The sequence below is a fragment of the Natator depressus genome, chromosome 6 (genome assembly GCF_965152275.1).
Source record: "Natator depressus isolate rNatDep1 chromosome 6, rNatDep2.hap1, whole genome shotgun sequence".
Taxonomy (NCBI): domain Eukaryota; kingdom Metazoa; phylum Chordata; order Testudines; family Cheloniidae; genus Natator; species Natator depressus.
Window position 1 is genome coordinate 7,227,895 of NC_134239.1, and position 26,232 is coordinate 7,254,126.

General features: G+C 46.5%; 1 protein-coding gene across 1 annotated transcript; it reads right to left on the minus strand.

Annotated features, from left to right (window-relative positions):
- Nucleotides 1-799: 799 nt before the first annotated feature.
- LOC141988546 (NACHT, LRR and PYD domains-containing protein 1-like) lies at nt 800-25,325 on the minus strand. Its single transcript, XM_074954351.1, has 12 exons — nt 25,053-25,325; nt 21,709-21,768; nt 21,183-21,251; nt 18,601-18,657; nt 17,584-17,660; nt 15,642-15,706; nt 11,406-11,629; nt 9,689-9,939; nt 5,924-6,052; nt 4,533-4,674; nt 3,487-3,528; nt 800-3,088 (listed from the first exon to the last, which is right to left on the minus strand). Exons 1-12 carry the CDS (start codon nt 25,285-25,287, stop codon nt 2,832-2,834), a joined length of 1,608 nt encoding a protein of 535 aa, XP_074810452.1. The 5' UTR covers nt 25,288-25,325; the 3' UTR covers nt 800-2,831.
- Between the last annotated feature and the right edge of the window lie 907 nt (nt 25,326-26,232).

Below are 26,232 nucleotides of genomic sequence, written 5' to 3' on the forward strand. Positions count from 1 at the left end.
CTGGAAAGCGTTATGGGGAGCAACTGGAGCACAGCAGCCTAGCCGCTGCCAAGTTTTATGTAAGCATCATGGCAAAGGAGAGTTTTAAGGAGGGTTTTGAAGGAGGATAATGACGTAGGTTTGTGAGTGTCTATGGGGAGCTCCTCCCGTGCACAAGGGAGACAACATGAAGGGAAAGGAATATTCCTCATGGAACGGTGGAGCTGTCCCTGTAGGAGAACGTGGAGCCTGAATGGAGTGAGTTCTTTGCAACGCTGGCAGAGAAGAAGGTATTCGGGTCAGTACCGATGGGAGTACTTTAGTAGAAGTGAATAGAGGGGCCTCCAGCACTGAAGAGAGAGATCCCAGGTGGCAAGGTCCTCTCCTGGAGCTCTATGCATTAACAAGATTGGCCCTGTTGTTTATCAGTATGGGAGTGGGTGGTACCAAGATTGCGGGCACCATGGTGATCTGCACCAGTGCCATCTGTACTATGGAAGCCAGAATCACCAAGATGGTACCAGATGATACCTGAGATAATCCTAAATCCCCTGTTACAGTTCAGGGCACCTGCACCTCTGCTACCCCCTCATGGTCCACCAAGGGCATCCACTCTAGGCCCCCACCATCATCTCTTTTCAGCAGAGACCCATGTCTCCCTCCCCCCGCCCACCATCACCCCACCCTGATCAGGGTGTTCAGGCTATTCCCAGCAAGCACACTGCTTAAAAGGCCAGTGTCCATGCTTTGCTATCTCTCCAGAGGCTACGCCCATGCATTGCCCGCAGTTATGTTATCACACCGCTCTTTCTGAGCGAGCACATTTATTCTTAAGGTGAAAACATTACAGAGAAAACATATCAAAACAATACAAGAACCTACACACACACTAAAAGTTTACCAGAGGCCACCCATCTGTTTTATGGGGCCCTAGCAGATCAAGCCCTTCCAACCTTTCTGCAAGGACTGGAGTCTGGCTTGGACAGAAGGTCCTGTCTGTTTGCTGGATCAGGAAGAAGGCCCTGAGTCTGTTTAAACTCAGGCTATTTATCCAAAAGCCTTTCTTTATCTGTTGGTCTCCGGAGAATCTAATTGAACCAGTACTTGTAAGCCTCCCCTGCGAGGTGGAACCTTGTGGGTGGGGTTACAACCTGGCTGGCTTGCCTTAATCAACAACCACTGATTTTAGTTCCTGGAGGAGCTGGGATAGCACTTTTCACTGGAGTAGAACACAATCCTACATAAGCCATTCATTGAAAACAATGGACCTTATACTTCTTCCTACCTCTGTCACCAGAGTCAAACCACCAGCCTGTGAACACAATAGTCAGACTACATGATCACAATGGTCTCTCCTGGCCTTAACGTTGATGATCCATGAAATTCCCATCTCATTCACTACATGCCATCCAGCCCAGGCATTGATTTCACCAGACAAATATATACTGCTAAGGATGGTGTTGAGATTGTTGATGCTCCAGGGTGCCCAACTTTTGCCTTCCAAGAATGTGGAAGTTGGAAAAAATGAGCAGTTGATGTCAGTGTGATTGCTCAGGTGAGAGAGATTATTGGCCATGTGAAGAAAAGCCCTATACTCCCGTCAAATTCGATGAATAGTTTTGGTTGGAAAAAAAATTGATTAGACTTTTTGAATCAGAAACAGGTGTTCTGATTTCAAATTTGACCAATTCAAAACCAACATGGAAAACACCTGAAATAGCCGAATAGACTAAAACAAACAAAAATGGTTTCGCGTTGACTCATAATGTTTCGGCCGCTTCTAAAATAATTATTTTCGATTCAACAACAGAAGGAAAGAAACTGTTTTCTGTTCAAATCGAACAGGTTTTTTTTTTTTTGTTTGGATTTTTTGGTTCAGCCCCCAAGCCAGAAAATCCATTATTCACTCTACTCTATTTGCAGTACCATGAGGCCTCCAGTCCCCCAGTGCTAATGTGACACCTTTGAGAGAGAGGCTTGTTGTCTGGAAAGTTTGTTCAATCAATTCAGACCCCCTTGGCGCTTACATAGATCGGGTTTTCCACTCTCTGGATGCAAAACTGCAAAAGCACAGGGAGTCCCTTGGATTCCAGGTGTTCAGTCAGTGCAAAGTACTGATATTCCAGCTGGGAGGGTCGATGCAAAGTACTAGTCATTCTAGTTGACAGCAGCAAAGGTGGCATCAGAAATGGCTCATTCACATTTCCTTAGCTACAGACCACTGGAAATAACTGGGGACCTTAGAAGACTTTAATCTCCCCAAACTGGGGGTCTGATTCTCAGCACACCCACCCCACAGGAAAGATTTAATATCATTTCTATACATTCCCCTGCGGTCAGTGAAGGCACTTGAGCTCTTTGGTAGTTGGATCTGTTCGGGTGGATACTTTTGCTTACGCAGAGCCCCGTAAAGTCTCAAAGGCAACTCCGAAGTACAGCAGACCAGACAACTGAAGAAGTGGAGACTAAATAAGTGAGTAGCCAGCAGAGCATTTTCCACGGGGGAACCTTGACTTTGGAATTCACTCCCCTGAGTTCGGCTCAGGAAATAGAACCCAGGCAACCTGACTCCCAGCCCTGCCCCCTCACCAAACATTAAACCCCACTCGCCTTCCAGAGCCGGGAATGCTATCCAGGAATCCCAACTTCCACACCCTAGCTGTTCTCATCACGAGACAAATATTCACCTTAGCACAGTAAGCTGGGTGTGTTAAGAAGCAGAGGACCTTAACCCGTAACAGAGTCAGTCGGGTGATGGACTCTGGCTGTTGGGCTGGTCATTTGGAATTGGGAGGAGATCTTCAACCACATCCTGTCCCCGCACTAGAAGGTTGCTGCCCCCAAGGGACAATCTATATCCCCTCAAGCTCTTCCACTAGAGGTCTGTGCTTCTCCTTCAGTGCCTGGTAGAGCCGGTCCTTGCAGTCCTTGTCCCATTTAGGCACTAGCTCGTACAGCTTCCTCATCTTCTCCACGCTGGATCTCTCTGCTCTGATGCTCTGGATTTGCTCCAGGTCCAGAACGGGGCCATACAATGAATCCAGGATGCTATCCACTGCCATCACTCGCTGGATCAACTGTTCTCGGTGCTGGCTGACAAAATGCTCATCTAGATGAGGATGAGGAAGGGGAGAGAGAGAAGGAACTGAGGTTTATCATGCTGTCTTTTAATAATCTTACATTTCCCAAATGAATGTCACCGTATTTAGTCTTGCAGCTAGATATAGAGGGACCTCTCACCCAGTGCTAACATGCAGCCATTTCTAGAGTGGGGTGCAACAGTTGGTAGCCACATAGCAGCGCTGGGCAGAGATGCCTCTTCCAGCGCTGAAGTGTAGCCACCTCTCTTGTGGATCTTGACAGCTGTTTAGCAGCTGCACATTTATGCCACACAACCCATGGACTAGATGGGGTTTAACGCTCCATTTTCTGGGCTTCTCACTGGAGGGCTCTGTCTGCGGGAAGAAATGGCCATAGGTACTGGAGCCGGAGTACATTTCTACTGACCTGTTTGAGTTTGGGCAGATGACACAGAAAGCGTCACATCCTCTGGGAGAGAGAGAGAGAAATGGGAAGTCAGACAGGAGATGGATCCAAAGAATCATAGAATCATAGACTTTAAGTTCAGAAGGGACCATTATGATCATCTAGTCCAGGGGTCTCAAAGGACCATGAGGGCCACATGAGGACGAGTACATTGGCCCAAGGGCCGCACCACTGACCACCCCCACCCGCCCGCTGCCCCAGCCCTGCCCCCACTCCACCCCTTCCGTGAGGCCCCGCCCCTGCCCCGCCTCTTCCCACCCCTTCCCTGCCCCCATTCCAACCCCTTCCCTGAAATCCCCACCCCAACTCCGTCCCCTCCCTGACCCCAGGGGGTGCAGGAGGGGTGCAGGGTGAGGCAGGGGGCTCAGGGCAGGGGGTCGGGGTGCAGGAGGTGTACGGGGTGCAACAGGGGGCTCAGGGCAGGGGGTTTGGCTGCAGGACGGGTTCAGGGGGCGGGTCTGGCCCGGCGTGCACCAGGGGCGGGGCAGGCTCCCGCCTGCCTGCCCTGCCCCACGCCGCTCTGGGAAGTGGCCGGGACCTGAGGGAGGGGCGGGGGCACAGGGATCTGTGTGTTGCCCTGGCCGCTCCTCCAGGCACCTCCCCCAAAGCTTCCATTGGCCGGGAACGGGGAACCTGAGGCAGGGGGCTGGGGAGTCGGAGGTGCCACGGGGAGCTGGCGGGCCTCAGAAAATAACCCCAAGGGCCGCGTGTTTAAGACCCCTGGTCTAGTCTGACCTCCTGCACAACGCAGGCCACAGAATCTCACCCACCTACTCCTGTAACAAACCCCTAACCTATGTCTGAGCTATTGAAGTCCTCAAATCATGGTTTAAAGACTTCAAAGTGCAGAGACTCTTGCAGCAAGTGACCCGTGACCCATGCTACAGAGGAAGGTGAAAAACTAAGATCCTATTCCAAGGTTTTGAACTAGCCATCAGCAGAAGTAGATTGGGGCACCAGGCACAAACCTCTCCCCTTGCCATGATCTCTTGCTGAGCTGAGCCTACCTGGTCTCACATGTGCCTCCCAGATGGGCCCCTTGTTGATTTTCTCTACCAAGCTGAACTCCAGTCCCCCCTGAATGTCCTTGGTGTAGATTTCCATAAACGACTGCAGACACTCTGCTTGGATGTTACAAAACTCCAGCTCCTGATTGAAAACAAATGAATTGCATTCAGGGCAACCCCCTCTTGAGCCAGCAAGGCTCAGAAAGGGGATAAGGTATGTTTGTTAGAGCAGGCCAAAGAAGATTTTTAAATTGCAAAAACATTCTCCAGCCAGTCCTGTGTTTGGGGAAACTGAGGCACAAAGTCCACACAGCAGACAATGGCAGAGCTGGGAATAGAACCCAGAGGTCCTGAGTCCAAATCTCCTTCTCTAACCCACTAGACCCCACTCCTCTTCCACAGCTGACAATAGAACCCACAAGTCTGGGCTCCCAGGGCCCCTGCTGTAACCCCATAGACCCTACTCCCCCCTGGGCTGGGGAAAGAAGCCAGGAGTCCTGACTCCCAGGCTCCCCTGCTCTAAACAGTAGGCCTCACTCCTCTTCCAGAGCGGTGTTGACTAATAAATGCTGGCTAGCATAAAAAAAATCATAATAATATGTATTATCCATACCATATATATTAGTATGCATTACGCACCAATAACATTAAGCACAAATATTGCAACAGTGATGTAGCCTAAACTGGTCTATACCATAATCGCGTTCACTTATGCTACGTGTCCCATAACACCTTGCAGTAGCTGAAGTAAGCATTTGGCACAAACAGATAGGAAACTTCTCAGGATCAAGATACCCTTGTTTTATGTCTTAATACAAGCTAGGGAAGGACCTTTACCGACCAGTACCTGGAATGCTATCCAAAACCAAGAAAAGGAAGGAACAAAAGAAGTTAGGGGACTGGAACAAACTGATGGGTTGGACTTTAGTGAACTCTAAAGAGATGTGTAGCCTGTCAGATCATATAAACAATACCAGCTGAAATGTGTAACTTTGAGGAGCACATCTTCCGTGTCAGGTGAATGTAACATCGCTGCGCAGACCGGCTCCTCGAAGACTGGGGTCGTACAGAGCCTTTTCCCTGTACCATACTAATAAGCCTGATTGACGTGGTTTATTTAGTCTCTTGAGTATATTTCATCGCGAAATAATGAACCAAGCCTGGTCAAGCAATTGACTAGACAAATTATCATCAACAGCTGGGACTACATGGGAGTCCTGACTCACAGCGCCCCCTGTTCTGACTCGTTATAACATAATCCCCTATTAGGGGCAGGAACAAAATCCAAGAGTTTTAACGCCCAGTCCTCCGCTCTAACCACTCCCCATCAGGACAGAGAACCAGGATGTTTTTCCGGCCTCTATGGAAGAAAAGAGGATCATCTCACTTACCTTGGGTGTCACCTCTATGTTTGATTGACTGGACACAACATAATGAGAATCAAAGGTCAGGGGCTTATGGGTCTGAAGAGATGTCGACACCAGCCTTGATGGGCACTTCTTTTCATAGTCATCAACGGCCTGTAACATACAAGCACCATCCTTTATTGGAGCTACACAGAGAAAACACAACAGCGGCTGCCAAGTTCCCTTTTCCCTCCCACACAGCTGCCCTCCGAAAGAAGGGTCTTTGTTACTAACACCGAGAAAAGCTGTATCTTGCATTAAGAGGGCAGACTCCTCTCGGGGAAAGGTTAGTTTTATAATGAACTGGGCGAATAGTTTCCATCCATTAATTTCATATATTATTAGGATTAATTATTTGTATTATTGTAGCACCCAGGAACCCCAATCATGGGCCAGGACCCCATTGTGCCAGGTGCTGTACAAAGACAATCCCTGTCCCAAGGAGCTCATTTCCCCTTGTAACAGGGACACCACCCCCAGAACATGCCTTCATGGCACGGGGTGGCCCTGTAGGCACCCCACCTTCAGTTCGGGGGAGAGGGATAGCTCAGTGGTTTGAGCATTGGCCTGCTAAACCCAGGGTTGTGAGTTCAATCCTTGAGGGGGCCATTTAGGGATCTGGGGCAAAAATTGGGGATTGGTCCTGCTTTGAGCAGGGGTTGGACTAGATGACCTCCTGAGGTCCCTTCCAACCTTGATATTCTATGATTCCCTCTCTTCAAGAACTCCACTGCTGCTTTCTCATGGCCACTAACACCCCTGCTTGGAGCTGGTTTACTGCACAGATTCATACCTTCCAAGGCCACAAGGGATCACTTTGACCATCTAGTCTGACCTCCTGTGGCCTGCAATACACAGAACTGCCCTAAAATCATTCCTGTTTGAACTAGAGCAGACAAGGTGGGTGAGGTAATATCTTTTACTGGACAAGAGATATGACCTCATCCGCCTGGTCTCTCCAGTATCCTGGGACCAACACGGCTACAACTACACTGTTTGACCGAGAGCAGATCTTTTAGATAAACATCACCCTCTCCATCCAGTGAGAAAGAATCCACTACAGCCCTTGGTAAGTTGTCCCAGGGGTTAGATACCCTCACGCTTAAACATTTACACATTACAGACCCAACTCTGCTCTTCATGGCGCAGCCGCTTCCAGCCCTTTTTAGCTAGAGTCTTTGCTGCCCCCAGGAAAAGATCCAAAACGCTCCCTGGGCTGGTCTTCTCTGTGGCTTGGAGACACCAGCAGACAAACCTCTGGTTCACTCCCATGCCACTACCTTACCTACACCAGAGGCCTAATTGAGTCACATGACCCACATCATGAGGATCTTCATTTTCCCCATTTGGGGAGAGGCGCTAACAGTGTCACAGATGGGGCTGAGATCCATCTCCTCTTAAAGGGCCAGCCACCCCAGGGCACACCTCTTTTTCTGATCAGAAATTTCCCACTGCAGATCATCATTTTCTCAGCAAACCATATGCAGAGGAACAAGAGCTTACTGGTGTGTCATAGTCTCTGCGATGGACAAAACTTCCTAACGGAGAGACCAGCTGCTCTCCTCCAGTATGTGCTTGCCAAACGGGTGCTCTTCCATGCCATTCTGGAACACTCCCAAGTGTGACCTGGGAACCTCTTGGTGCCAACTGGCAGAAGACACAGCAGGTGCATAGAGTTTTCCAGGAATCCCCTGGGTCAGATGTATGCCTATTTAGTTTACCAAGAGCCAGAAGCCCATTGGTCATCATAATCGTCAGGCAATGTATGCATGGACAATGCTTCAGGAATTAAGCATCTGTACTGAAAGTTCTCTTCTTAAGGTACACGAGTTAAGGCAGGTCACCAGAAGGTAATAAACATACTCATGTCAGGTTTCTCTCTCTCTCTCTGGCTAGTCGGCTTCACAGTGGAGGCCTATTTGCATTACTGAGCCTGATGTTAATCAGAAATTGCAAATACAGCAAGAGGGGAAAGCTGAGGGGAAAAACAAAAACAGCTGGGGGGGGTAGACTGTTTACGAGTAAAGACAACAGATTTTGGGGGTATAAAGAGGGGTACAGAGGTACAGCATGGATCCTTCACTGAGGAGGGGAATGGTCAGGGTGTTTGGTCGTATAAAAGCAGGGTCACAGCCAAACTGGCAGGAGAATGCTGCGAAGACTTTGGGTGAGCTAAACTTCAATGGACAGCAAAGTATCTTGTTAATTAAGTCTAGGCTCTAGAAGGCAGGTGATGATTTTGCTTCACATGTAACCATTTGTCTCCATTACTTTTACTTGATACTTCTCAAATCTCTCTACTTTGCTAAATAAATTTGTACTCGTTTTCACTATGAACATATCTCAGCGCCGTGCATCAAGTGGAGCGGTGATCTGAGGTGGAACTGGTAAGCTGGTGCGTACTGCTTCTTTGGGAGCAGCAAATCTGAATACTGCAAGTGTTCATTGGAACAGGGGCCGGACATTCCAGGAGAATGCTTGGAGGGCTCGAAGGGTGGAGTGTGCCTATAGCTAACCTGCAGAGAGAGCGTGTGGCCCATGTAGGCCTGAAAGGCAGTGCTTGTGTTGCTCGTGGAGTTGGGGAGCTGACCCTGGCAGGCACAGACAAGACTTCCTCATGCTAAGGGCACATTGTAGTGAGATGCCTCACAAACCAGGGTACTCCCAGGAAGCCTGACAACAGGTTGATGAGATTGTCTCCCTGACGCCTGATAATCTTTACTTGCTCATCCGGGTATTCAGACACTGAGGAGTAGCAGGACCTGTTCCCAGACTTCTCCAGCTGCAGCGAACCATGAAGGGCCTCCACTCTCTTCCCCCACTCACCCTGCTCTGGCTTCTTGATGGCTTGAAGCACAATTGGTTGTTCTGGCATTTCAGGAACTTTTCTGCATGCTCCCCCTGCTCATGGGACTGCTTCTTCAAGAACTGGGCTGTGGGCCTCGAGACCACTTCATGACTATCAAAGTAGTAGGACATGGAAAGGTAGACATAGCCAACGTACAGCTCCAGATTCTCCATGAGGATAGCAGCAGCCTCACAGTCCACGCAGAAGTTCCACCATGCCTGGGACTCCGTTTCTGAACCTATAAGATTATACTACAAAGGATCAGCAAGAACTTCTGGATAACCCAGGCTGCTGAAACAAGAACACCAACCCAGAAGTCCACGTTTATTAATTTTTCATCATCATTTGCCATTAGACAGTTATCATTTTTAAAGCTCCTGAACTGGTTTATTTCAAAATCGGCTTGATGTTTCGGTCTCAGTGAGATCTACAGAACAAGCCAAGTTTGAAGTGTCTAGTTTAAGGTTATCTGAACACAATAAATCTGGGACCAAAACAGAAGGTGCATAAGTAACTTATATTTTTTCACTGTTAATCTGTTAGGTCATTTTCTGGGTGACGTAACAAAATATTATTAATAATAATACCTAACTCTTATATAATGGTTTTCATCAGTAGATCTCAAAGTGCATTACACAGGGAAGTCTACATCATGATCCCCATTTTAAAAATAAAGGGAAATTGAGGCACAGAGTGGGGAAGTGACTTGCCCAAGGTCAGCCAGCACACTAGGGTTAGAGCAGGGAATTGTTGGAGTGAAATGCACAGTGGCAGAAATTGGTCTTTAGAAACATATTTCAGTGCACAGCTATCACACCAGCTGCATGCCTTGTGAATTATTGCATGCTCTCTGCTACAGGGTGGCTCACACCGCTTGTAGGTTGTAGCTGATTCTCAGTTACCTTGAACCGGGAGTGGTCGTTAGGGATGATGTAGAGGTGAAGAGTCGTCTTTGCCATCTTGAGTGCCCAGTAGAGCAGCACAATGGAGTGGATCAGAATTGGTGGTTTGGAGCGATTCCCCCAGACCACTCCATACAGGGAGAAGCTGGGGTTCTCCAGCACAGCATGGAACGGCCTCACTTGCATTGGCTTCTCCAGGGTCATCCCCTCCTCGATGAAATGGGCGATTTGCATCCGGGAGGTGTCAGCCCCTGTCAATAGGACACAAAGCAAATGATGCTCCATTAGCTTGTTGTGATTTCTTGCTGTCAGAGAGGCCACGTATCCACCTGAGTTCTGCAAACACCTATTCCTGCCCCCTCTACGGAAGCAGCTCTGGGGGCTGCTTGGATTCTGATGCTGGCGCCAAATGTCCCCCCTTCCCTCTGCTCAGTCTGACCCCGCTCCCTGGGAGCTCCCAGCCTGCTCCCTTAGTTCCTGCTAGCCTGGGTTTGTATTTACTCCTGGACAGCCAAGCAGCTGCTGTCCAGTGTAGCATGGTCCGTATGTACAGATCCCTGAAATGGGAGAAGAGCCCTGTAGAATCTACACTCCCAGGGCTAAATCAAAACTCACAGTCCAGTCATTTCTACTCCAATCTGCCTTGGTAAATGACTCAAAGATCTATGGATGAAAAGCCCTGTATTAATAGTGCCCAGTACCACATTCATGATCATGATCACAACTATGGTACTAGTCAAATTTGTTGCCATCAGTGTAAATAGGTTACAATAAAAATTAAAATTGTAACAATCAATACAATCCTGATTCAGACAGCAATTGTGACAGTGATCAGGACTGAAATTTCAATTAAGATTGTGGCAATGACTATAATTGTAATTATAGCTGTCATTTCCATTCAGATTGCAATAATTACTAAAATTCTGATTACAGCTGTTGTTTCAGTTAAGATTATAATTATGGGTGTGATTAAAATTCAAGTAAAAATTATTATTTGATTATAATTGTGATTGATTAGGACTGCAACTATGGTTGTAAATATGATTAACATAGCCATTGGGATTGCAGTAATATTTCTGATAGTAGGGTTACAACTGTGACCCTCGTCATGATAGCGATTATGCATTGTGATTAAAGGTGGGCGAAAAACATATATTTTAGTTTGTTGGAATTTTGAATTTGAAATTTGAATTTTGAAAAAAAAAATTGTTTCAGATGGAATGAAACATTTTGTTTCAGTTTTGACCATTTTTAAAGGATTTGAACTTTTAAAAATAAAATGAAAGGAAATTTGGAAACAAAAAAAAAAACCCACACGAAAAACCAGAAAAAAATTATTTTCAAAAATGTTAAAATAAATCATTTCAATTTTTTTCATAATTTTTTGTTTTGGGCTCCCCCCACCACAAAAAAAACAATAATTCGGGGGGGGGGGGGCGGGACAAAGATTAGTGAAACTTTTTGGTGTTGCCAAATCTACAAAGGATAATGCACAGAATTTTGCCCCGCTCTAGTTGTGAGAAATGGCCAATTAATATTAATACACCTATATTTGCGATAGGTATGATTGGGATTACAATTATTACTTTCCTACCTTGCCTCTGAAACACATGAGAAGAGGGAGGCGAACAGTTCTGTCTGGGGCACATGGTTTGGGCTCCACCTCCCAGTTCTCAGTCAAGGTGTCAAGTCCAGTTATTGCCCTTGGCTACCGTACCTCTGAGACACAGGAAGTGCGGGAGGTGAATGGCTGCCACGGCCCCGGCCGGTTCTGCCTGGATGCTGAACAGAGGGCCAGCGATCATCCATTTAGGAGTGCTCCACACACTCAGATGCTGATCCCAGAAGCCGTATCTGTATTGGACAGTAACGGCTGCCCTCGCCTCAAACCCCAGTTCGGTTTCAGAGCAACGGAACAAGCCTGCCCCGGGGAGGTGAACCCTGCACAGTGCGGGGAGGGAAAAAATAAAAGAACAGATGGAACCAGCCCACGTTTCCTGGATTAACTCGGTTGCTGTCATAAGAACTGTAGCGAGGCGGAGTGGCCTCCCTCCAAGGCTGACGGGGGGAACCACTCCCCACCCTCTGGTGGGCAGAGCCAGGCCGGGCCGGCTCCTCATGCCAGAAACAGAGGGGCAGAACAGGAAGCATAAGAACCGGGGCCTCCAGCTCAGTTGGCCGGAGCCAGGGAAGGAGTCGGACTTGCTGCTGGGCCCGGGACCAGGGACCAAGCTGTGCCAACCCCTGCCCTTGAAGCAGGACGCTGAGGGAGGGAAAACTGCGGTGGCTGCCGTCGGCCGAATACCCTGAGGAGCCGCCAGGACTGCCACCGGAGGAATAACCCCAGGAGCCGCCGGAACTGCCGGCTGCCGAGTACCCCAAGGAGACTGAGGACCTGCAAGCAATTGAGCCCTACGAACAGGGAGGGGTAGGAAGTAGCCCAGGGAAACCAGACATTAGTCTGCAAAAAGAAAAGGAGGACTTGTGGCACCTTAGAGACTAAGAAATTTATTAGAGCATAAGCTTTCGTGAGCTACAGCTCACTTCATCGGAAAGCTTATGATCAGATAAATTTGTTAGTCTCTAAGGTGCCACACGTCGTCCTCTTCTTTTTGCGGATACAGACTAACACGGCTGCTACTCTGAAACCAGACATTAGTCTGGTTGTGTTGCTGAAACCACAGTCAGTAGGTTTCAGTAGGACCCCCGCTGACCCACTGGAGGGACCCCTCGCCACTGGTAGGGTGCTGGACTGGGACCCGGTGGAGTGGAGTGGGCCCGGGTCCCCCTACTGCCAACCCCACCCCCGGAGTGGCAGCCGACTCAATTTAGGCCGGATGGCTTGTCTGTGTTCACTGTAGATTGCTACTGCTCTGCTCCACCCAGAGGGCTTGAGCCTGATTGTTTGCTGTCTGCCCCAGCCAGGGAGCTGGGCTAAAAGGCTGCCCGCTCTGCTGCTCTGCCAAAGGAGCCAGGGCCCTAGACTCTTTGCTGACCCTTCCCACACTAATCCCTTGTCAACTGGCTATCGGCCACTAGGTGGCGTAGCAAGGCGGAGTGGCCTCCCTCCGAGGTTGACAAGGAGGAACCACTACAAGAAGATAAGAACGGACATTCTGGGCCAGACCAATGGTCCATCTAGCCTAGCATCCTGTCTTCTGACAGTGACCTGTACCAGAGGCACTGAACAGAACAGGGCAATTGCAAATGATCCATTCCATCACCCAGTCCCCGCTTTGGGCAGTTGGAGTTTAGGGACATTCAGAGCAGGGCTGTGTCCCTGACTCTCCTGGCTAATAGCCATTGACAGACCTATCCTCCACAAAATTATCTGATTTTTTTTTTACCCCAGTTATACTTTTGGGCTTCACAACATCCCCTGGCAACAAGTTCCACAGGTTGACTGTGCCTTGTGTGAAGAAGTTTCCTTTTGTTTGTTTGAAACCTGCTGCCTATCACTTTCATTGAGTGACGCTTGGTTCTTGTGTTATGTAAAGGGGTAAATAACACTTTCACCACACCATTCAGGATTTTACAGACATCTATTCTATCCCCACTTAGTCATCTCTTTTCTAAGGTGAACAAGCCTAGTCTTCTTAATCTCTCCTCATATGGAAACTGTTCCAAACTCCTCATCATTTCGTAGCCCTTTTCCATACCCTTTTGAATTCTAATATATCTTTTTTGACATGATGCAACAAGAACTGCACGCAATATTCAAGGTGTGGGCCTACCATGGATTTATATAGTGGCATTGTGATATTTTCTGTTTTATTATCTATTCCTTTCCCAATGGTTACTACCATTCGGTTAGCTTTTTTGACTGCCATAGCACACTGAGCAGATGTTTTCAGGGAACTACACACACTGACTTCAAGATCTCTTTCTTGAGTGGTAACAGCTGATTTAGACCCCTTCATTTTGTATGTATTGCTGGGATTATGTTTTCCAATGTGCATTGCTTTGCACTTATCAACATTGAATTTCATCTCTCATTTTGTCACCCAGTCAAGTGAGATCCCTTTGTAACTTCACAGTCCTCTTTGGACTTATCTGAAGTAATTTTGTATCATCTGCAAATTTTGCCACCTCACTGTTCACCCCCCCTTTTCCAGATCATTTATGAATATACTAAACAGTACAGGACCCAGTACAGATCCTTGTGGAACCCCACTATTTATCTCTCCATTGCAAAAACTGATCATTTATTCCTACTCTTTGTTTCCCGTCTTTTAACCAGTTACTGATCCATGAAAGCTCTTTCCCTGTTATCCCATGACTTCTTAATTTGCTCAAGAGCTTTTGGTGAGAGACCTTGTCTAAGGTTTTCTGAAAGTCCCAGAACACTATATTGACTGGATCATCCTTGTCCACGTGCTTGTTGACACCCTCAAAGAATTCTAACTGATTGGTGAGGCGTGATTCGCCATGTTGACTCTTCCCCAACATATCATGTTCATCTATGTATCTGATAATTCTGCTCTTTACTATAGTTTCAATCAATTTGCCTGGTACTGAAGTTAGGCTTACCAGCCTGTAATTGCCAGGATCACCTCTGGAGCCTTTTTTTTTAGAAGTAGGTGTTACATTAGCTATCCTCTGGTAGACGCAGATTTTGGCGATAGATTACATATCACAGTTAGTAGTTTTGCAGTTTCATATTTGAGTTCCTTCAGAACTCTTGCATGAATACAGCCTGGTCCCAATGACTTAATACTGCTTTAGATTTCAGTTTGTTCTAAACCCTCTTCTATTGACACATCAATTTGGGACGGTATTTCAGATTTGTCACCCAAAAAGAACAGCTGTGAGGTGAGTGCCTCCCCCACATCCTCCGTAGTAACAACCGATGCAAAGAATTCATTTAGCTTCTCTGCAACAGCCTTGTCTTCCTTGAGTGCTCTTTTAGCACCTCGGTCATCCAGGGACCCCACTGACGGTTTGGCAGGATTCCTGCTTCTGACGTACTTAAAAACAATTTTGTTGTTAGAATTTGAAGAGCAACTAGCTAAGGACACAAAAACTTTCTTGGCCTGCTTTATTATACTTTTACACTTGACTTGCCAGACTTTTTAGTTTCCTCAGAAGGATTTAACTTCCAGATTTTAAAGGATGCCTTTTTGCCTCTAACCATCACTTTTACTCTGCTGTTTACAAATGGTGGCATTTTTGGTCCTCTGGGTTTTGTTTGTTTCTTTCTTTTGGGTTTTTTTATTTTTATTATTTGGGGGTATACATTTAGTTTGAGCCTCTATTATTGTGTTTTTAACATAGTCTCCATGCAACTTGTAGGCATTTTACCCTTATTCCTTTTAATTTAACGGGCTTCCTCATTTTTGTGTAGTTCCCCTTTTTGAAGTTAACTGCTAGCGTGGTGGGTTTCTCTGGCATTTCTCCCCCTACAAGGATGTTAAATTTAATTACATAATTATATTATGGTTGCTATTACCGAGCAGCTCAGCTATATTAGCCTCTTGGACCACATCCTGTGCGCCACTTAGGACTAAATCAAGAATTGCCTCTTCCCCGGTCAGTCCCACGAAGCAGTCATTTACGGGGTCTAGAAATTTTATCTCAGCCTCCTGTGCTGAGGTGACGTACCCAGTCAGTAAGGGGGTGGTTGAAATCCCCCATTATTATTGCGTTTTCTGCCTTTGTAGCCTCTCTAATCTGCCTGAGCCTTTCACAATCACGGTCACCATTCCTGTGGTTATTGCCACGTATCCCTCGATAATTTCACTGCTTATTTAATTAACACACCGAAAGCCAGAAGAACCTTGTCTAGGTCACCGTTCCCGTGGGGGCAAATAAATGGGGTTTAGCGCCAGTGAGAATTTTATTGTGAAATTCTCTAGTGTGGAGAAGGTCTCAGGTGCGATAGGAGCTGGCCTGTGCACACAGACAGAGACGCCTGCAGAGGGGGTGACTTCAACCTCCCAGCCCCAGTCCTCACCTGTACATCTCCTGGTTCCCATCTGTGCCCCGAACAGTCTCAGGGTGTATTTCTTCTGGAGGATCCTAAAACACAGGAACTGGCATTAACTCAGCATCACTGGGGATTTCCCACTTCAGAGCTCTTGTGAGGAGGGAATCTTGTCTGCTGTAGCCTAGTATTCAGCTGGGAGCTGTTGCTGTGGCCTGGGACCCTTGCAGTGCATTTGGCAGAGAGGACTCAGTGATCAGCTGAATTACAGCTCCACGGTCGGATGCTTCCCAGGTGACCAAGATGCCCCAGGTCACAACTACGATGCCTGGTTATCTTTAGCTAGTTGAGGTGGGATCCTCTCTGACAACTGTCAGGTGTGATCACACTCTGGATTGCAGGAAGAGAGGTTCTGTAGAGTCATGAATCGTCTCTCTAAGCTACCGGCTGCACTGAGGTGGGTGAGCTAAACACCTCTGCCAGGAGAGATGGGACTACTCCCGATCGATTCAATCATTCAATCCAGGGCTCAGCTATTCCCTTAGTTACATGAATATCTCCCACTGAAGCTAAGAAGAGCTGCATGTAAACAACTGATTAGGCCTCTGACCTGCATTTGGCCAGACTCCTGATGTATAAACAGGCTCTGTTACAAATAGCACAGCAGACACCAAAAGATGAAGGGAAATGGTGTGTGCACTGCCCATTCTGATGATGCATTATGAGAGAGATTTGAAACCCAGCATTTAATAAATGCAACTGACATGATCCCTTTAGACGTGCTTGAAGGGGAGAGCGGGTTTCCAACCCCGCTCTCCCCAGTCTACATTCTGATCATCTAGCAGACAAAGGCACAATGAGATCCAGTGGCTGGAACCTGAAGCTGGACAAATTCAGACTATACGTAAGGCCACTGGAATAACTACTGACCTAGGGGGTGCGGTGAATTCTCCATCAACTGCTATCTTTCCTTCAAGACTGGATGTCTTCTAAAAGCTACACTCTAGTGCAAACAGAAGTTATGGGCTTGATGCAGGAATTACTGGGTTAGGGTCTCTGGCCTGGGTTATGCAGGAGGTCAGACTAGATGATCATAATGGTCCTCTCTGGCCTTAAAAAAAAAATCTATGAATCTATGATATTACAGACTCAGGCTAAGTCTACACAGCAGCGGGGGCCTAAAAGTAACGCTGTGGCAACACAGCTGGTGGCTCAGGCTAGCCCGAATACAATCTCGCCCAAGCTCCGCGGCCACATGACCATTTTGGGGCATGAGCTGAAGCAGAGCCAGTATGCGTCCGTCCACCCGAGCTGAGAATCACACCGCCCAGCTGCTGTGTAGACGTACCCCAACGGACAGACACTGACAAAGGCACACGGGGAACACGTCTTCCTTGCAAAGACAAGGTGTTGTATTAACTTGAGTTAGCCAACAGGTAAAAACAGCAGCAAACACACAGTATCTCGGCTTTTAAATCAGGTTAGTACTTCGCGTTGAAGCCTACAGGGCAGCCAGGGTTGAACGTGAGCTGCTGATCTGAATCTAAAGCTGAGTGGCCGTATCTACACTGCTATTTTAACCCGAGTTGAACGCTCTTTGTTCTGTGGTCCACGTCTGGAGCTCTACCGTAATACACCTAATAAATAACATACAGAGTCCAGCACAATGGGGTCCTGGTTCATAACCCCGGCTCCTACGGGCTACCGTAATACACCTAATAAATAACAGTAATTAAGAATTTCTGCCTTGAAGACATATCCTTAAATAGTTTCCGATTCCTCCATTTGCCATCACCTGACTGGCCCACCAGGCACAATCCCGCCTAAATAAACTTTCTCTGATCTAAACAGTGGAGGTGTTAGAATACCCCTGTCTCAGCTCCGAGGGTGAAATCACAGCCAGAAACCACAGAGAAGGGAAAGAGACTGACGGACAATGAGCAAGGGGAAAAAATTACACCTAATCCCTTACCTCCTCCCTGGGACACAGTTTGCATTTGTCCGTTCCCCAGCTGTCCCCAGTGGGATCCTCCTTCCTGCTTTGTTTTCCTGCAGCACACGGGGAGATATTATTTCAAGTAACACATTCTCCAGGGGATTATTTTTTAAGTGCCATTGGGGTTTTTTGGGTTTGGTGAAAAGCAAATGAGACCAGAGCAGAGGCAGGTTCTGCAGCCTGGAGGATATTAAAAATTTTAAAAAAATAAAATAAAAATGTAGGTAGAGATTAGCTAAACAAAGAGACAAAGGGAAAGAGGACAGGGGAGAGGGTGATGGAGGAGGGTGTGAGGAGCAGAGGTGAAAGTAAGCTGGTCCGGTCCGGTCCGGCATACCAGTCAAGAGCCAATATGCCGTGACGGGACCTGACCAGCTTCCCCAAGCTGGCGCTTTAAAGGGCCCGGGGCTTCCTGCAGCAGCCAGAACCCCTGGCCCTTTAAAGCGCTGCTGGAGCCCCTGGGGTAGCGGCGGCAGGGCTCCGGCGGTGATTTAAAGGGCCCGGAGCTCCGCTGCGGTAGCAGTGGCCACAGCCCGGGGCCCTTTAAATCGCCCCTGAGCTCCCAGGCGCCTCTGCAGCTGGTAGCTCTGGGGGTGATTTAAAGGCCCCAGGGCTCCCAGCCACAGCCGGAGCCCCGAGGCCTTTAAATCTTGATTTAAAGGGCCCGGCCCCGCCTCTTCCGGTTGAGGCCACGCCCCCCCTGCTCAGGACTCCGGAGTACCGGTAAGTCCTTTAAGTTACTTTCATCCCTGGTGAGGAGCAGGTGTGGAGGGGAAGAGACCATGAGGGAGAGATTGGAACCAACAGCCAATCAGTGCAGGGAAGAAAGGCAGCCTGATGACGGTGCCAGCAATCAACAGATTAAATCCAGCGCGGCTAAAGGGGGACATTGTGCGGATGGTCCAAGCAGCAGGCCAAGGCAGTGTCTGGATTCTATCCACTCAGGCCCCTCAAATTACCCCACTTCGCCCGGTCAATTTCAGACTCACTCACCTGCAGCTTCCGCCTTGGAGCCAGTGAAGGAAAGATGCCTCTTCATGAAGGCAATCGCTGGGGAGTGTGGAATTACAGTATGAATAAATCAATATGAATATCTAACGCAGGTCCCTAGCACCTTTTGGCCCAGAGTACTTCTCACAGGTAGGAACACAGGATCCGTCTAGCCTAGTGTCCTCTGGCAGTGGCCAGCATCAGGTGCTTTGGAGGCAGGTGTAGGAACCCTGTAGTCGCAGATGTTGGATAATCTGTCTCCCACATAGGTCTCATCCTGGTCTCTAATAGAGACTGGCTTAAACCCTGAAGCAGGAGGCTCAATATCCCCTGCAAAATCTATATCATTAGGAATTATGCTAACTCGGGATATTCTTGTGATCCATATGAATAGATCTTGAATCCCTTCTTGAATCTTGTTAAATTCTTGGCCTCAGTGACTTCCTGTGGCAGTAAGTTCCACCGGCTAATTACACCTTATATGGAAAGGATTTCATTTAATCGGTTTTGAATTGGCCACCTTCCAATGTCATCGAATGGCCCCTTGTTCTTGTGTTAGGAGGAGAGGAGAACTGAAGCTCCTGATCTCTCTTCTCCATGCCCTTCATTATTTTACATATTTGTATCATGTCCCCTCTTATTCAATTCCTTTCTAATGTAACAATCCCAGTCTTTTCAATCTCTCTCCACAGGAGAGTTTTCCCAGCTCCCTGATCATTGTTATCACCCTCCTATGACCCCCCTCTACTCCTGCAATATCCCTTTGGAGATGGGGTGCCCAGGACTGCACAAAGTAACTCCGATGAGGCCACACCATTGATTTATATAAAGGCATTATGAATCTGGCTAAATCTGGAGCCACCCCACTGAAGTCAATGGGGTTAGGGAGACATTCTGATCTCAGCAACCCTGGTGTAGATCCAGAGGGACTTGGCTGAAATTAATGAGGTTGGGGCAGCTTCTGATCTCACTTATCCTGGTGTAAATCCAGAATAACTATCTTGATCTCACTGGAGCCAAAGCCAGATTTACACTGGGGTAACGGAGATCAGAAGCTGGCCTGAAGTGTTTATTTCCTGTGAGGGCCTCTCACCAACCTGTTACAGTAAGAAAAAAGAAAGCGAACACGCAGTAAAACAGTATTCCAGATGAGGCCTGTCTATATGGATATGTGCAGGAACTATGACCCTTGTGCATGCAGAAAATATTATTCACCCATACACTGAAATGTAGCCACCTCTGGGGTGGGGCACAGCAGCCATTCCACACAGAGATCATCCACCCAACACTGAAATGCTCTTTAAGTTGCATGTTTTGGAAGGAAAAGGGGAATGAAAATTAGCACCTACTCCAGGAAGCCAACCCCAGGTTTTGCTTTCCTCTATCAACCCTGTAGCCTATAAGGCTACCTTGCTTGCCTGTATCTCCTTTCTTATGGTTTTGATTGTTTGTTTTATTATAATAAGTTTATAGATTTATATTAAAGTAGTTTGGCTGTAACACAAGGGACCTACAGGCCATACCCTATATGTTATGCGAAGGCAAAGTTAGGTCCCAGACATATGTATGCTTTCACCTAGATAGATAGTGATAAGTTAAAGCATAAGGTCCATATATGGCAGAGACCTTTAACTTAGATAGATAACGGATGCGTTGAAGCTGGGGGCATAGGGGCTTTCCGAAGTTCATGCCCTCTGTAAACAGGTACACCACAAGGAAAGAACCAAAATAACCAGAACAAAAATAACAAAGGTATGAATGATCTAATGTCATTAATATGTACGTAAATGTCATCAATACGTACACACATACCAGCCTACGGAGTAAGTGTACCCCAACATTTTGGTGGGTGAGGAAACTAAGTTTGGACATAGGAGGGCTCAAGCACCCATGTCCTATAAAAGGGATGACACACCATGCTACAATACACCATTATCTAATATAATCTAAGTGTCTACGAATCTAAGCTTCAGGCATCTTTCTTAGTTTATTAGTCTGTTAGTTAAGTGAAATTCTAAGTCAGCTTCAATAGCTCTTAGAAGAAGGTGTAGCTAAGATCTGCACCTCCCACTCAAAAGAACTGAGGAACCCAAGGCGAGGCTGGTCCTTGGTCTCTTATAACCAGGTCATCCAGGAAGGGTGTGAGTATATTAATCAAAAACTTTATAGTATATAATATCATATGTATATTTAAAATAATAGTATCGCATTTGTAACTCTGATTATTTTACCATTTGATTACTATTTGATTATAATTCCTTTTTATCTCAGTAAAAGTCTTTAAGACTATATTGGTCTCGGTGTGAGCGTCCTGTCATGCCCCCGAGGGTCCTGTGCATATTCTGTGTAGCCAGATTCTGGGACAAGAACCTTGTTATCTTCTGATCAGATTGATTAGCGAGCCTATAACCCATACTATCCAAATTAATAATATTAACCTCCTAAAATCAGGCAACAACCCCCACGTGGCCCCTCCCTGAGGGGAAAAATCAAACAGGCCCAAACCCCTGAGGCTGTCACGGTCCATCACAGCAGTGAATTTCCCCCAGGGCCCCTGCCATCACCCTGAGCGATTCTCAACTCACCAGATGCTAGCGTCCCTCCTTCACCAGGGGGAATCTCATCGCCTGAATGCGTGAAGTGGCTCTTTGGTCCTAAAGATAAGAGAGAGAAGAGGAGTTCTCCATGGAGAGGTACTAGAGAGTTGGCTTCCCAGATCAGAGGAGAGCGCACTAACCCTGGAGTAAGAAAAGGAGGACTTGTGGCACCTTAGAGATGAACGAAATTATTAGCGCATAAGCTTTCGTGAGCTACAGCTCACTTCATCAGATGCATACAGTTAATAAATTTGTTCGCCTCTAAGGTGCCACAAGTACTCCTTTTCTTTTCGCGGATACAGATTAACACAGCTGCTACTCTGTAACCCTGGAGTGACGCTCTTCTAGCCCCTGCACTGACACCCAGACAGACAGAGAGGGAGACAGCCAAAGATTAGCATTACATGACAGACACACAGCTCTGTAAGATACTCAGGTAGCTCCACCATGAGCTTGGGATAAAGAGATACAACAGACCACAGGGCCAGATTTTCATGTGCTCAGCACAACTCACCTGAATCTCCTGCTTTAGTGCAAGTGGACGGCTTCCGCGCTTGTTGTGGGTGGCTGGAAGCTGTGGGAGAGACTTAGGAGAGAGTGAACTTGAAAGGTAAAAACAGGCCAGGACTAGAGATGGACAAAAAATTTTCATATGACTTTTTGTCGACCCCCCCAAAAATATATATATATATTCAGCTTCAGGCCACACCAAAATGTTCTGTGAATTGGTGTCAGTTTGGCTGACTTGTTCATTTAGAAAAAAAACCTTTAAAAAGAAACTCCAAAAAAATCTGAAATATTTCACATTGACATATTGGAAGCATTTTGATTTTTCACTTCAAAACAAAACTTTTTGTTTCCAGGCGTCCTTTAATTTTTTTTTTTAAGCAATCAAAAAACTCTTTAAAACAGCCAAAAGTGAAACAAAGTTTCAAGTCACAACAAACCTAAAATGAACATTTTTACATTTTTGGGGTTGCCATTAATGTATAAAATTTTCAGTTTGATGCAAAAGGAATGCCCCAGCCCCAATTTTTCAGAATTTTTCAGCAACCTCCCCCCCACCCAAAAAAAAACTATTTTTCCACACAGGACCAGAATAACCTGAGATCTTTAGGAATAACACTAGATCAAGTCTGCCCCTAGTAGTTGGTTTATATCAGTTATGTTTCCAAGGCTCTGCAAGGAGAAAGAAGGGAAACTTCCTTGCTGCCTGGTGCTGTCAAATCAGTTTTCCATTCACATGGATAATAGCTGTTTACACTGCTGATGATGATACAGCAGATAATTTCTCAAAAAGAAAAGGAGGACTTGGGGCACCTTAGAGACTAACAAATTTATTTGAGCATAAGCTTTCGTGAGCTACAGCTCACTTCATCTGTCACCTGAGCAAGAGGTGTCAATTACAACACAAAGCAAGACGGGGCACTTCAGGCTTTAAGAGCAAAAGGAAACAAAAGCTTAAGATAAGGAGGAATGAGCTAAAGGAAGGAATCTTTAAAACATCTGCAAAAAGAAAAGGAGTACTTGTGGCACCTTAGAGACTAACAAATTTATTTGAGCATAAGATTTCGTGAGCTACAGCTCACTGTGGTCATATAATTTTGGCAGGCTATACTCAAGTTCCATTGACCCTCAGCCCCCACAATCCACTAGACCAGTAGCTTCCCTTTACTAAGTTCCACTCGGATTCGTCTGAATAAGGACTGAGCAAAATGAGAGTTAGAGTGTCAGCCACTGAGAACTGAAATCTCACTTGTATAACATTTGCTACAAAAAAGGAAATACTCCTATACATGCAAGCAGGGTGGATAAAAATCAATGATTTTAAAAAAATAAAATTTAAAAAAATCGGATTTTTTTGATAAAATGCTTTTTGAGGAAAAAAACCTATCTAAAGATAGTTTTAATTGAAATATCTTTGAGCTATAATGTATCTTATCATGGAATAGGGATTATAAATTCTAATTCTATAGTATGAGACAATATATTCATATAATGTTTTAGAAAAGTTTTGTAAATGAGTTCCAATAGTTCATAGATTAGGGAACCAATCTTATGGGGTTCCACAGGCTTCTGTACAGATTATTTAGGTTACTCTTTCTATCTACCCACTGGGACTCAGTGCTCAGTCTGGAAGATACCGTCAGAGATGCTTAGTTTTGTAGTTCTCAAACTGTGGATTTGTGTCTCCAGGGGTAACATGCTTGTTAATGGCAAAAATGTTTTTAAATAAATAAATATAGAGGTGAGAAATAACAGACCTCAACTCTATTGTCCCTCTGCAAATTTGTAAACACAGAGTCAATCCCTTACCTCTCTCTAAAAGTGCAAAGTTTCAAAAAGTTCAACAAATAGAAGATTGTTAGGGGCGGAATAGATCTGGACAAGGAGAAGAAGTCTGGAGAGAAATGTGAGAAGCGAGGGGCATATGCTTGTTTTGTTAAAATATTATGTCTGCTGTTGAAGAAAAAAATCCAGAATACTTAACTTTGTTGTTTTAGTTAAATAAAACAATTTAAATGCCTGTCTGGTGGTGTTCTCCTCCTAATACAGTATGGCAAAAAAATCCTCCAAATATTGATTAACCTGTTGAATTGGAGATAGTTCACCTCCCAATGACTTCATAAATATCTGCTTCAATTACCTTTGGTAAATGAAATAACCAAACAATCATTCATTTTCTCATATGGCTGTAAAACTCATCTGAAAAGTTTTCAAAATAAATCACTTAAAAAATGTACAGTGTGTACCTTCTAAAAATGAAAAATACACCTACCTCTGAGTTGTGAAGAATATGTATTAAGGGTATAACAACCAACCAGAATGCACTTTTGTGTAGAAAGCCATGATTAAATGGAGTCTTCCTGACTAGTGATTTAAATCAATTTGATTTAAATCAAATCCACCCTGCATGCAGGGCCCCTATCCTGATAGGACAGCAGGCTGGTTTTGTGGTTAAGGAACTAGCAAAGGGCCCACGAAATCTGAGTTACATTTGCAGTTTGGCCACAGACCCATGTGACATTTGGGGAAAGTCACTGACTGTCTGGGCCTCTGATCCCCATTATTAACCTCCCATTGTCTGCCCTGTCTGTTTAGATAGGAAATTCTCTGGGGCAGGGACTGTCTCTCAGCATGTCTGTCCAGGGCCCAGCATAACTGCCCCGCCCCCAATCTCCATCAGGGTTTGGGCAGCACCCATACTCACAAGCAGCATGGGAAAGTGGAATTCTGGAACAGGCAGAAGAAGGCTGGATCATGGGAGCTGTTACTCATTTGACCTTTCCATCTACAGCTCTCCCACTCTCTGCCCTTGCGCAGACAAGTTCTCCCATAAGGCCATGCAAAAAAAAATCAGCCAGGCCCAGGGCACTCTGGGATCACAGGTGTCAACTTTCACGCGGTAAATAAGCACCCCGACTTTCACAATAAGCCAAAAATCAAGCTAATCCCATTTCAAAACAAGGCCAAAACAAGCCAATCCCTAAGAACCCCAACACTCTATGTGACTAGATCTCCCCAGGGTGCAGTCTGAGACTGGGGTGGGCCCACTGTGCACCCCGACTCTCTCCCCCCCTTGCTCCTGCTTGCTGGGAGCCAATCAAAAAAGAAGAAGCCACAAGCAACAAGTTACAAGCCAAAAACCAGCTAACAAGCAACTCACCAGCCAATTAAGCCAAAAACAAGCCAAATTTCTGCATTTTTTTTGTGTGGGTTTGGCATGTCTGTCTGGGATGCTTGCCCATAAACCACTGCACCTGGGCCCACAGGGGGCCTATCAGCAAACCCTGTAAAAGATGTATGTGCATGTGTTGTAACTCAAGTGAAGAGCAATCGAGTCAGCTCTCGATTTACCTTTCCGGAGTCTGGCTTCAACATCTTCCAGGACTTTCAGAACCACTTTTGAATCCCCTCTGCAGTGTCTGAGCAGCAGGTCGGTTAGGGCTGCTGGGTCAGCTGGTGTTACGGGGATGGGCTCAGATCCCCTCTCCAGCAGGACTTCACTCAGCTTATCCTTGAACCCCTCCAACTCCTCCTTGCGCAGGGCTTTCAGCTTCCTCAGCAGGTCACTTCTCCCAGGGGCCTCCATGCAGCTTCCTGGTCAGCAGAGAGAGTCAGGAAACTGCAGTTCAGTGCTGAGTGCACGGGAAGCAAAGAGATTGTTGCCCCCTGAGAAGTGGGAAGGACTCAGGCTGCAGGAGACCGCCCCATTACACCACACACCCTCCAGCACTTCCTGATTCCTGCTCTTTTAGTGAGATCACACTGTCCAATCAGGGTGCTGGTTAGGTGGCAATTTCGCCTCTGTATTACCTGTGACTGTACTCACATCTGACATCCCCTGTCCAGAGATCAGTGTGGTGTTTCTCTCTCTCTCTCTCCCCAATATGCCTGGTTTGGATCACGGCTGTTTAACTGACTGTGCCATTATAGATACGGGGATTTAATCAGCAGACTGTGGGACACATTCTAACCTCAGCGGAGGAGTCACTCTGGATTTACACCAGGATCACTGAGATCAAATCCAGCCCTGACTGTACTGACTGCATTAGAGTCACTCTGGATTCACAGCTGGGTAACTGAAACCATAATCAGGTCGTGACTATTACCTTTAGTGGAGTCACTCCAGATTTACACTGGAGTAACTGAGATCAGAATCGGGCCCTGCTTCCATTGACTTCAGCGGGGTCGCTCTGGATTTACACCAGGGTCACTGAGATCAGATTCGTGACAACTGCATATTTTTTAAGCACTCTGCATATGTTACCGAGTTAATTGGCCCACACTACACCCCTTTGAGGTGGATCAATATCATTAACCTCATTTTGCAAATGGGGAAACTGAGGTAGGGAGAGAGGGGAAGTGACCAAGGTCACACTGCACATCAGTAACAGAGCTAGTCTTCGAACCCAAGAAGTCCTGCTTCCTAGCACCACATTTGTCTCTGTTTTGGAGAACTTTTTAAAAACGATGGGCCACCCCACCGGCTCTGTTGCTGTCTCTGTCGTTGAGCACTAAGCTACACTCGGGGAGA